The 13,562-nt window shown below is 39.7% G+C and overlaps 1 protein-coding gene across 1 annotated transcript; it reads right to left on the bottom strand.

Moving 5' to 3' along the window:
- Positions 1–1,091: 1,091 nt before the first annotated feature.
- On the bottom strand, positions 1,092–13,356 carry ART4 (ADP-ribosyltransferase 4 (Dombrock blood group)). The gene is made up of 3 exons (XM_032855054.1): positions 12,819–13,356; positions 9,154–9,862; positions 1,092–1,586 (listed from the first exon to the last, which is right to left on the bottom strand). Exons 1-3 carry the CDS (start codon positions 12,897–12,899, stop codon positions 1,495–1,497), a joined length of 882 nt encoding a protein of 293 aa, XP_032710945.1. The 5' UTR covers positions 12,900–13,356; the 3' UTR covers positions 1,092–1,494.
- Between the last annotated feature and the right edge of the window lie 206 nt (positions 13,357–13,562).

Genomic DNA, 13,562 nt, shown 5'->3' on the forward strand with positions numbered 1-13,562 from the left:
ATGGGCAGAGGACATGAACACACATTTCTGCAAAGAAGACATCCAGATGGCCAACAGACACATGAAAAAGTGCTCCACATTACTTGGCATCAGGGAAATGCAAATCAAAACCACAATGAGATACCACCTCACACCAGTCAGAATGGTTAAAATTAATAAGTCAGGAAATGACAGATGCTGGCGAGGATGCAGAGAAAGGGGAACCCTCCTACACTGTTGGTGGTGATGCAAGCTGGTGCAACCACTCTGGAAAACAGCATGGAGGTTCCTCAAAAAGTTGAAAATAGAGCTACCCTATGACCCAGCATTTGCACTACTGGGTATTTACCCTAAAGATACAAACGTAGTGATCCGAAGGGACACGTGCACCCGAATGTTTATAGCAGCCATGTCCACAATAGTCAAACTATGGAAAGAACCTAGATGTCCATCAACAGATGAATGGATAAAGAAGAGGTGGTATATATATACAATGGAATACTATGCAGCCATCAAAAGAAATGAAATCTTGCCATTTGCAATGACGTGGATGGAACTAGAGGGTATTATGTTTAGCAAAATAAGTCAATCGGAGAAAGACCACTATCATATGATCTCCCTGATATGAGGAAGTGGACATGCAACATGGGGGGTTTGGGGGTAGGAAAAGAATAAATGAAACAAGATGGGATCGGGAGGGAAACAAACCATAAGTGACTCTTAATCTCACAAAACAAACTGAGGGTTGCTGGGGGGAGGGGGGTCGGGAGAGGGGGGTGGGGTTATGGACATTGGGGGAGGGTATGTGCTATGGTGAGTGCTGTGAAGTGTGTAAACCTGGCGATTCACAGACCTGTACTCCTGGGGATAAAAATACATTATATGATTATAAAAAAAAGATTTTATTTATTTATTTGGCAGAAAGAGACACATCAAGAGAGGGAACAGAAGCAAGGTAAGAGGGAGAGGGAGAGGGAGAAGCAGACTTCCTGCTGAGCAGGGAGCCCCATGTGGGGCTTGATTTCAGGACCCTGGGATCATGACCTTAGCTGAAGGCAGATGGTTAAAGACTGAGCCACCGAGGTGCCCCAGAACCTTTTTTTTTTTTTTTCTTGCATTTTTCAGTTCTTCCTTCACTGTGTTTGCCCCATTCTCAAGGAGATAGAGTCTCCCCTCTTGGTGGCAAGAGAGCGGCTAGCAGCTGTGGGCTCATACTTATTCTGCTTTCATCAATCTCCACTCAGTTAAAAGGCTCCCAACCCACTCCCAAACCCAATTCCAAAAAATTACCACGACTGTATCTCGCTAGTTCTGACTGGGTCCTTTTCTATTCCTGATGAATCTCGGTGTCCATGGAGAAGAAATACACTGAGTTCCAGGTCTGCTCCCAGGCAGTGGGCTGAGCGAGTGTTACATCAGTTGATAACTGGGCAGAGTGATTCCCCAAGGGTATTCAGAGTGCCCTGACTGGCATCAAGCAGAAAGGCGCAGAGAAAGCAAAACCCCAAGTTTCCTTTACACTCCACTTTTGGAAGAGGTGACGATACTGGTCAAAAAGGAGAGAGAAGCAATAACCACAGGAGCGGGGTTGTACTTTTTGCTGGAACCTGTAAAAATGAACACAAAGAGAACTTTAAAAAGGAGTAGAGTTTATTTTTTAAAAAGCAAACTCATTTCTCCTTTGATTCACTTTTTTTTTAACTTAGAAAATTCCTAATAAAAATATTTGAAATTCGCTACTTTAAAAAAGTATCCTCTTAAAATTTTTTCTAACCAGCAGAATTCAGCTTGTTTATTTTGCAGATGGAACAGCACCAAGGAGTTCAGAGATTTACTCCAGGTTCCCAGCTAGTTGGTGTGTGAGATCTCATGATTTTCCATTTTTATTGTCCCCAGTGGCACCATCACCATTTAAATCATCACCTTCATCACCATTATGAAAGCTGACATTGATTAGCAACTTACTCTGTGCTGTGGTCTGTTTTAAGTACTTGTTATCAATTAGCTTATTTAATCTTCACAGGAAATGTATGAGGTATTTATTCTCATTATCCTCATTGTCCTGCTGATCAAACGGTGACACAGACATGTGGAGAAACTTACCACTAAGCGCACATCTAGTGTGCAGTGAAGGCAGCATTCCAGCTCAAGCAGTCTGGCTCAACTCTATCTTTTTAGTTACAGTATCATTTCTCCATATATCACAAAATGTTCTAAAGAGAGGGATTTCCTTTTCAGCTAGACTTCACTGACTGTTTAAGGTAGAAAAGATGCTTGGGGTCAGGAAGACTTTCAACTCTGTGATTGCCTCAATATTTGAACATATTGCTTGATAGGGTGACTACATGATGGAGAAATATTTTCCCATCACTTTCACATAATAATGCATAAAATCCTTTTAGTTTCCTGGAATTTCTTGGAGTTCTGTATATACAAACAATATTTAAAATCCATTTTTACCATTAACAGTAGACAAGGAAAAGTAATAATGCATAATGTTTCTAAACTTCTGTTAAAGTTCCTGTTAAAATTTATTATCTGAATTCTCACAGGGACCTCGAGACCATTAATACCACTTGAGCAGATCATTCACTACAGTAATTCCCAAACATTTTTTGTTTTCTCCTCACTGAGGCTGAGATCACAAGGACCTCTGACTCTGTTCTTTCTCACTTTTTAATGGAATATGATTCTACTGAAGAGTTATCAGAGAATATTGACTGAGAGTGAAACAATGTAGTGGGTAGAAATTATGGTTACTGGAAGTGATTAGCTTGGGTGTTGAAGCTTTGTCCCTAGTTGACCTTTATGTTAGGTACTTTCACTGACCTGAGCTTTCTCATCTGTAAAATGAGAGCATCTCATCCAACACTGTTGCAAATTCTAGGATCACTACCATTCTCCTTTACTTTGCTTCATGGCTACTATAATGACTGATGCTCAAATAAGGACAAACATACAGATATTACTATTTTGTAGTCATACTCATTCTTCAAAACCACCTCTTCAGCCCCCTTCCTCATAACTAGGATATTAAAGAAGCTTACTTTAATTTTATTTTCTCAGGTTAATGTAACTTTTCTTTTCTCTCTTGTTACTTCTTCCCTTTCTTACAGTCATTAACATTTCTACCTCACACTATTATTATCATTATTTTTACACAGACAATATCTTTCTTTAGGGGAATAAATGAAAAATATTTGTGAATTAAATGTCTATGAAATCTTTCATTTAAGGATAACTCACATTAAATTTACTTTTGCATTTGTTTTTGCTTTTCTTCTAAACTATCTATTCAATGCTTTTTTCCCCCTCTGTATCCTAGTAGAGTATTTTTCAAATTGGAGGTTGTGATGCATTAATGTTTTATTACAACCTTCATGCCAATAATGTGATAAAAAGCATTAGAATAAAAAACCCTAGAGTTAAACGACATGTGTACTGTAAACGATTGTCTTATTATACATATGTGTGTACTTGTATGTTTATGTGTATATGAAGTGAGTTATAATGCAGTTACAGTCACAGAGGATTGAGACGAATAGTAGGTTCCTAACAATATTTTTGAATGGACAAATAAATCTCCTGAAAACAGTCTATAGAGAACATTGTCCTGGGCTTTTTGTCATAAAACATGGGAAAGGGTCTTACTTTTGTCATTTATAAACTGAATAATCTCATACAAACCATGTAACCTCTCTCAACCTCAGTATTCCCACCAGTATAGTTGGGTCAGTAACCAATGTACAGCGTGGTTTTAAGAATTAAACAGATAATGTGTGTGAAAACCTTCTGTGAATGAGATTTGCTATGTAAGTATAATATTTTTGTGGATTATAATTTAATTTGATCAATCTGGCCTTACGGTATACAGTTTAGGGAGAAATACATAATATAGCTTGTATTTCATGAACTCTGAATCTGTGAAATATCAGATTGTTCAGAAAGAAACACTCAATCCCTTGAAAAAAGCAGAAAAAAGCTAAAACTGACATACAGTATATCTAGTTAATCTGATATTTGGAGGCAAATGCTATCTATAGCCCTTTTCTGTCAAAATGTGGAGATTACTCCACATTACTGTGGAGATTACTCTTTTAGAGAGTTATCTAGGAAATAGTTGGTACTCAGACACTGGTAAACATTGTTTCTTCTGTCTCTTCCTTTGTTTTTCTCGTCACTGTCAATATCACTGAAACACACATTTGTGCCACTGAACTATTATCCCACTTCCATGTGCAAAGTACTTTCCTAGAATTTTTCAATTGTGTTTGAGAGGGTGGATGCCAAGTACTGCCACAATGTTCCCCTTTGCCCCATTTTATAAATGAAGAAACAGGCTCATAGGTTGTTATTCACACAAGGCCATATAGCTACTGACATATATGTCCAGCCCTTCCTGACTCCAAAGTTTTTTTTCTTTTTTCTACCATGCTGTGTGGTCTCCTAGATTCATTCAATTATTCATTCTTTCCTTTTCTCTTTAAGATTTTATTTGTTTGAGAGAGAGAGACAGAGACAGCGACAGAGATAGCGAGAGAGAGCTTGAGCAGAGAGAAGAGGGAGAAGCAGCCTCCCTTCTGAGCAGGGAGCCCAGTGCAGGACTCAATTCCACGACCCTGGGATCATGACCTGAGCAGAAAGCAGACGCTTAACCAACTGAGCCACCTCTCAAATTACTCATTCTTTCATCCATTCAGCTGAGACAGACACTCTACTTCAATGTTAATGTGCTGCCACAACTAGGGAACACTAAGTTGAGATAAAGCCCAGGAAAAGATAAAGCCCAGAAAACAGGAAACAGGAAGTAAATAAAATAAATAATATGTAACAGTAATAGTAGCCGCAAGTTTTGAGTACTTACTAATGTCAGAATCTGATCTAAGAGCTTTTACATGCTTAAGTCACTTAGCACTTGCCAGAATCCTATAGGGAAGGTTTCATTACATTTCCCCCTATATTACATATAAAGAAATGGAGACACACAGGGACCAAGCCTTTGCCCATATTCTCACTGCCAGTAACTGGCAAAGTTAACATATAAAACCAGGCTTACTACAAAAGTTGACTGTATTTTTTTTAGAAACATGCTTAAGAATTTTGATTATGTGAAACATTTCCACAAATAAATCCTTCTTTGTGAATCCAATGATACAGAACAGAGTATGTACTTGTGCGTTTACAGATTTTTGGCACGGATTATTTTCCTGAACAAAGCAACATTTAAGGACAAATAACTAACATATTTTGAGTCTTTCAATGGGCATGAAAATATCTGTTTCCATGGTAACCAGTATAGGTCACAAGAGGGGTGAGAGAAGAATTAGAAGGGAGGGCTGTTAGTGTAGAATTTCTTAAACAATTTTCCCTTTGCAAATGCTCTTGCTTAAATATATTATGCTACCAATTTGACCTTTTGACTCTGAAGGCAGCAGATTTATGGGTACTCTTTAAAACTGAGAACTGTAGGTTCAAGTTAACAGAACCAATTTCGAAATAAATCAAAGGTCTGGGGAAGCTATACTCTCTAATCTATTGTCTTTTTTTTTTTAAATCTATTGTCTTTTCATTGGGAGAGTTATGGTGTCTTGGCTGACCAATTTTTAAAGTCTTCGTGTTGTCTTTCAAATATGATGTCTGTCAGATTAAGAGGGAACAAGAGAGGAAACAAGTCACTGGCTCAGAGGGACTTTTTAGATGTAGAATAGCTTGGGACTTCTGCTTGGGAAAAAAACTGAAGGCATAAAAAAGAGTCTCTTGAGAGGATTCCAGTTTCATGAGGAATTGGATATCGGTCCTCCAGAATACCTTCTGGGAATCCCTAGACTGTGAGGTTGACAGCAGACAATAGCAGTTAGCTAGAAAAACAGGCCTGGGGAAGGTCCACTGATCTTCCTCCCTCCCAATGAAGGACTCCCAGCAAAGAAAAACACAGCACTTCCCTCCTCCCATTGTTCATGTATGGATCAACCCAACACTGCTCCAGGATGTTGGGATAAGTAAAGTTGTTATTTGTCAGTTAACAGAAATGTCTTAAGGAAAGTTTCAGAAACCGCTTACTTTTTGAGAAAACAGACACCATTGCAGCAAATAGCTGAAAGCATCATGAGGGTAATCAAACTTTTCTTTCTTTTTTTTTTTTTTGGGTAATCCGTAAAGATAGGTGGATCTATATCTCGAGATAATATAGTCTTTTTATCCTCAACTAAAGTGTCTGTGCTAACAACCAGCCAATGGCAGCCTTGAGGCTTCCCTAGTGGGCTTCCATGTGAGGTTTAGGGAAGGCAGAACTGGAGAATGGAGCAGCCTTCTCTGCAACTCTCAGCCAGAGCCAATGAAGTCAGAGGAAGAGCGGCATCCCTGAAGCTCGAGCTGATTCTTCTCCCTCTTTCAATCTCCCAAATAGTTTTGTAGTTGTGCCGGCTGGGAAGACACTCCAGCTCCAGCTCTTGGCCTACCACGTGATGTCTCTGACCAAAATATCACCTACGACCAGGGGTCATTTTCTTCTGCCATTTACAATCTCTTCCCAAGACTGCACAGTGTGAATTTCCAGGAAGAATTTAGATGTAGTAACTCACATTGCAAATGACCACATTCCAGATCAGTTACATCATGGCTATAGCTCCCTATATTTGACTAAGGGTTGAACTTTCTAGAATACTTTCTCTTTCTAGCAAATATTGAAACTGTTTTTAGTCAGTTGAGTTATCTGGTCATCTGACCCAAAGATAAGACCACTTAGAAGCATTGAAAGAGAATGCTTCATCTTTTGCTGTTCAACAAATATAGATTTTTTTTTTCAACAAATGTAGATTGAACATTTCTATGTGCCAGGAGACTGAAGTTAATATTGGTTAACATTTATTTACCATTTATTACATGCTAGTTCATGTAGAAATATTTTTGTATTTTGTTTTATTTTCACAAAAACCCTGTGGGGCTCTATTATGATGCTCCTTACATAATAGAAGAACATAGGAAGTTTGAACACTGGACTGAGAATACAGCTGGAAAATGGTACAAGTTGGATAGGGATCAAGACAGAGTGGATCCGGGGTCAAACTGCCTGGATTCAATGCCAGACTCTTAAATACTATATCGTCACAGGCCTGCCCACAAAGAACTTACAGAGCAATACGAGTTTACTGACTCCCTTAAGTATGATTTGTGATTTCAAATATCCAGTCAAGACCAGCCAAGCTTCCAGAGTCTAGCAATGTGCATGGCTACTCGAGTTAAGCCTCAACTCCCAGTTGTGTTTGAGTAGCTTCCTGACAGGAAAGCAAAGATCATTAGTTTGGTGGGAAGGGTCTTGAAATAGTTTCCTTTGAGACTTACAGAGTAGGGAATATGGATAATAGTTTCTATTTTATACTCCTTTCTCTCAGTTTCCTACCCTTTGATGTAAATGTTCTACAACTTTTTACTTAATATATTTTATATTAAATAAAAATATTGCTCATCAACCCAGTAGAAAAATTTTTCTGTCTCAGCTTCATTCTATGAGGATGAAGCAACAGTATAGTTCTAAAGAACCCTGGAAACTGACTACGAATGTTCTTGTTTGGTATCAAAATCTCACTGTTTGCTTCATACTCTAGTTTTTCATTCTCCTCTGCAAACACTAATCTCTTGGTTCTGTGGAACAGATATTCATTTCACCTGTATTGTTGCCTGCCACACTTCTAAGGACAGGCAGAAAGAGATAAAAGTATTGATAAGTCACCTCTCTCCTGGTCTGGATTTGCAGATAGGCCCGAGTAAGCAGGCCCAAGACCTCAGCGTGGAAGCCAGTTTCAGGATCACTGTTAACACTGCAGCCCCAAAATGCTGAGTAATGCTGATAGCCTGAATTACTAACAGTAGCAATAATGACAGACTAGAGAAAGAGTCAGGGATATTTTGAAGGTAAGACACTGCAGTCAAGTGTGAGTGTGAAGAAATGCATGTATGGATAAGGACTTTCTCCCTTCTGAATCAAACAGGGCATGGCACTTGCCACAGAACTACCATTTTGTGCAGGGACTGTGGCTGGTAACATACAGGGACAGAATGGAGTTGGCTACATATTTTTCTACAAAAGATCTTAGCAATATTTTGTTGTTGTTGTTCTGTGGTATCTTTAGTTTCTCCTGTTTCAGTTCATTTTCCACCATATCATTAGAGCCCTTTCCAAAATACTGATCTAACTGATGTTCCACTCCTTAAAAATTTCCAGTGGCTTCTCATTACCTATAGCATGAAGTTTGAAAGTCCTTAGCATAGAATACAAGAGTTTTAACCATCTGGTCCATCAGAAGTCTCTCCACCCCAATATTCCTTTTCGACTCCTAGCCTCCTCCCGTGTCCTGTACCTCCTACATTCCAGCCATCCAGAATTGTGGAGATTCCCTAAAGACACTGGCTCTTTGAAACCTCTGTCATTCAGCATATGCTCTTTTCTGCTTGAAATGACTTTTCCTCTCTTCTTTCACTGAAAACCCCCATTCCTACTTCAAGTCCCATGGGGTCCTTGATTGTGAAGACTTTCTCACTTCCTCCAAAGAGAATGAGTAGCTTCCTACACTAAGAAGCCACATCCATTCCTTGAATGTCTGGTGTATTGCTTAGTGCTTTTGAGTGTGGACATTTGCTCATATTTTCATTTCTTATTAGACTAAAACACCTTCTGGGATAGTGATTTTGCTTTATTCATCTCATAGCACATGACGCCTCCCATCCCAGTTCCTGGAACATAGAAGATGGGTAATAGACAAGAGTAAGTGACTAAGTCATGCCTCCTGCTTTACTCACAGCACTCCCTATTCCTGTAATGACCATGACAAAAACAAAACAAAAAACAAAGGAGAGCTTGAGGGTGAAGGTAAAAGTGTTATATTTTATATGCTATCTTTTCTAGTAGAAGTTTACTCTCTGTGTCTAGAATGCCCCACATATTAGAGCCACTGAAGAAACACATTTTTTCCAGAAGTAGTTGAAGAGAAAGAAGGGGAGGGAAACAAAGGAATAAGGCAAGTCTTCTCTAATCTGTCTCTAACCATTCCTGAAGGCCAATTTCCATATTTTTGGCCTTCCCCCTAATAAGCCCCACTCAGAAAAATAACTTCTAAAAAGAATAGTTGTCTGTGATCCTGATAAGAGTAGATTCCGTTTAGATGGATAATATAATACCTTTTAGCAGCTGACAGTTGTATGTGCTCACGTTCCCAGTGGATCGCAACTGCAACCAATTTCCTCTTGGATGATGGCTCATATTTACAACTTTGAACAACTCATAGGGAGGGACCAGGACCTCCTTCTTGTGAAAGTCTTCTGGTATAGGTACGCCCAGGCAGGTAAATATGGTAAATAAAGTTTGGTTCCCAAAGTTCTGTGCCTCTTCTTTTAGGAGAGAGGTGGAGAGGAATTGGCCAAATCGGATGGTAGCACCACTGTAGGCTTCCAAATTGATATTCTTCATCTTATGATACACCTCAAAACACAGAGAGTCATTCTTCATGACCATTTCTTTCCTTAGCAGCTGGATCGCTGAGGTCAGGTAGTAGTGTAGGTACTTGAAATGGAATGAACGTTCATAATGCTGCGGAGACCTCCCAGCATTGGCCATGGCTCTGGTGAAGCTTGTGTGAACACTGTTGTTTGATGTATAAACCAAGATGGCCAGAGCATGTGTAATATTCATGTTCTTGGGGAGATCTTTGGCTCTGTTCAGCCAGGTTAAGTGGGCTTTCTTCCAGACCCCGTGGTAATCTCTATGTGCTTCTATTTCTTTTGTGAAATAATCCCCTTGGCTTAGCTTCTCCAGGACCTGTGGGCTACAGCCTTGGTACTGATCATCAAAGGAATCTGGTGCCAAGTCAAAGTCAATGTTAACTGCAACCTATAAGAAAAGAAAAATCTCGACTTTAACTTTTCAAATCAGGTGGTGGATGTTCTGGTTGACTTGCTATCCTCCATAAAGCCAAGTCTTCTCAAAATGTATTTGCTGAAATAAATTTCACTCATAATCATTACCCTGTCCTAGTACTTCCTGCATCAGTGACCTGTGCCAGAGATTGAATTTGGTTTGATAAATATTACTAAAAGTTCAAGAAACTCACCTCCCCAGGGAGGAAGTGACCCTTCTTGTATAACCAAAACCAGTATTTTTGCATAATACTTTGAAGAAAAAAAATAAAATCTTAAATTTATGTATACTTTCTGTTTTCCCTGTTGAACCCCTTTACATTCTGTCATGGGTGTTAATAAATATCTCTTTTATGAATACCTAAAACCCATATTAAGTCTTTGAATTTCACTTAAGAAAAAACTTCAGTGATGAGTAATGTTGGGGTCTCCCAAAGGGTCTCCACTAAATAACAGCCTTCTCTTTTGACCAGGATCTGATTTAAAAATTGAGGAAAACAGAGCATGTATGAAGGTTAAAATATCACCTTCATTACTGAATTGTTGGGGCACACATCTTTAGGTCTGATGGCAAGTAGACTTGTTAAGACTATACTACAGAACAAGGCAGACTTGCCCACTGAGCTGCGGACAGTGTTGGATTGTGGCCTGCCCAAAGATAAGATTCTTGTCATGGAGGAACACAGAGCTCATGCCCTTTTCTGTCAGGCTAACTCCCAGGGGGAGGAAGAACAGAGTCAAACTCAGAATGCCTTGTTATTATTCCTGATATTACCAATCAACTAAAATTGCCCACCACCAGAGGAGTGGTACAGTGCTCAGGACTGTGCCTAGGACAGTCCCTCCTCCTAGAAATCAGGAATGAGAAACAGACAATTTCCCATGGGTAGTCAATTGAATGTTATTTATTAATATCTAGTCCATATTTTTAAAATTTTAATTCATTTTTTTTTAATTTCTTTTCAGTGTTCCAGAATTCATCGTTTATGCACCACACCCAGTGCTCCACGCAATACGTGCCCTCCACAATACTCACCACCAGGCTCACCCAACCTCCCACCCCTCCCCACCAAAACCCTCAGTTAGTTCCTCAGATTCCACAGTCTCTCATCGTTCATCTCCCCCTCCGATTTCTCCCAATTCACTTCTCCTCTCCATCTCCCCATGTCCTCTGTGTTATTCCTTATGCTCCACAAATAAGCAAAACCATATGATAATTAACTCTTGCTGCTTGACTTATTTCACTCAGCATAATCTCTTCCAGTCCTGTCCATGTTGATACAAAAGTTGGGTATTCATCCTTTCTGATGGAGGCATAATACTCCATAGAATATATGGACCATGGAATGGGAGAAGATATTCACAAATGACAGTACAAAGAGCTGATATCCAAGATCTATAAAGAACTCCTCAAACTCAACACGCACAAAACAGATAATCATGTCAAAAAATGGGCAGAAGACGTGAACACACACTTCTCCAATGAAGACATACAAATGGCTAACAGACACATGAAAAAATGTTCATCATAGCTAGCCATCAGGGAGATTCAAATCAAAACCACATTGAGATACCAACTTAGACCAGTTAGAATGGCCAAAATTAACAAGACAGTAAACAACATGTGTTGGAGAGGATGTGGAGAAAGGGGATCCTTTTACACTGTTGGTGGGAATACAAGTTGGTGCAGCCACTTTGGAAAACAGTGTGGAGATTCCTTAAGAAATTAAAAATAGAGATTCCCTATGACCCTGCAATTGCACTACTGGGTATTTACCCCAAAGATACAGATGTAGTGAAAAGAAGGGCCATCTGTACCCCAATGTTCATAGCAGCAATGACCACAGTCGCCAAACTGTGGAAAGAACCAAGATGCCCATCAACAGATGAATATCTAGTCCATATTAAACTGAAGTTAGAGATTTGAATACAAGTTCATTAAGTATCATCAGTCTATTTTTTAGAGTCATATTTTCAACTATCCAAATTCCAAGATGTTTTCTTCTTGGCAAAGAAACAATGCATTTGTAATAAATAGCACTCCTTATATTAAGAGATACGATTCCATCCAGTCAACATCAAAGATGTTGCAGCTGAAACTCAAAAACACACCATTTGGTGTGTTACTGTTATTTATGATGAGAAGACATCTAGGTGTGTGTAAAATGGAGCAGATTTTTAAGACTGCTTACATGGTTTTTGCCAATAACTCTTTACAGAAGGTTTACAAATAGGCCTACAAGAATCTATTTAAGCCAAAACAAAACAAAATCAATCATATCATGTTCTATTACATCCTGTGAGCTCTAAACATTTTAATATATCACTAGATCTCAAATATGTACTCTGTTATCTCTCAACATTAGGTTATTTTTTATTACATAGAACTTTAAATTATAATACTTCTTTTGAGTTGATCCCTATGAAATAGTCGAAAGCCAAATAGATTTTATTTTAAATCATTTGTCCTACAGAAGCAATGTTTTACTTAAATCTTATGGAGAATCAAGAAAATCACATTACGCCTCTAGCTTCCATTAATGCTAAATTTATAAACTCTAAAGAATTCCACAGTCTTTAAGAATTGCTTTCAACATCTTCAGTAGCATTATTGGTTAAAAAGTCTGAATGAGGGGTGCCTCTGTGGCTCAGCTGGTTAAGTGTCTGCTTCCTGCTCAGGTCATGATCCCAGGGTCCTGGGATCCAGTCCTGCATTGGGCTCCCTGCTCAGTGGAGAGCTTGCTTCTCCCTCTCCCACACCCCCTGCTTATGCCCCCCCTCCGTCCCATAGATAAAATAAAAAATCTTTTAAAAAATGTCTGAATGAAATTAGATCCCAAGTGACCAAAGGTTATTTAAAGATTGTCACCAGGAAAGCGCCCCAGTGGAGCTCTGACCATAAAGAAATCACCTCCTCAACTGCGCCCTACCTCAGAACTCCAGGTGGGGGTCTGCAGGCCAGAGAACAGCAGTAGGAGATGAAGCGGACCGGGGAGGAGCCAGATTCTCATCGTGGGGGCTGCGGTAGTAGTTGGGAGAATCCTCCTGCCTCTGTTGGTCGGTGGTCGATATTCGTTTGTGTTACAAATCCTTCCCGCTCTTGCCGCTTCACTGTGAAATAAGGGCTCAGCGTTCTACTCCGGGATTTCCTTTCGGTGAGTCTCAGCAAGACCTTTCCTTGTTCATGTCTTGTGGAGATTTCTGTTGACCACCTCCAACCAGCAGTTTCTCCGAGGGAAGCTATGGGCTCCAGTTTATTTGCAGAGCTGAAATCTCTGTGAAATAGCCAGATCGCTGCACCAAATAAGGGATTGTAAGAGCAAACTTGTTAGTTTCCTATAAAAAAAAAAAAAAATCCCTTATCTGGTCTGTGTAGGGGGGAATTCCAAAGGCCTGTTAAGGGTCAGGCTCAGCATTTCAACCCTAACTTTCTCAGGAAGACAGGAAAGGCACACACTGTACAGTGTTTGGGGCCAAGTGACATTATCTGCAGCTGCAGGTTTCCATTGCGAGTGATGTGATTGGCTCACGCAGGTTGCTGGGGAGATGCCACCTCAAGGTGGACCTATGTCACTCTCATTTGGTGCTGTTGATAGGCCCTGCCCAGAAGGGGCTGATAGGAAGCAGCACACCTTTTAGGACTACTGTCAGAAAGAAGGCTCTTGTTGCTGCTT

This window comes from Lontra canadensis, unplaced genomic scaffold (assembly GCF_010015895.1).
Source record: "Lontra canadensis isolate GAN:19392208 unplaced genomic scaffold, GSC_riverotter_1.0 scaffold9, whole genome shotgun sequence".
In the NCBI taxonomy this organism is placed as follows: domain Eukaryota; kingdom Metazoa; phylum Chordata; class Mammalia; order Carnivora; family Mustelidae; genus Lontra; species Lontra canadensis.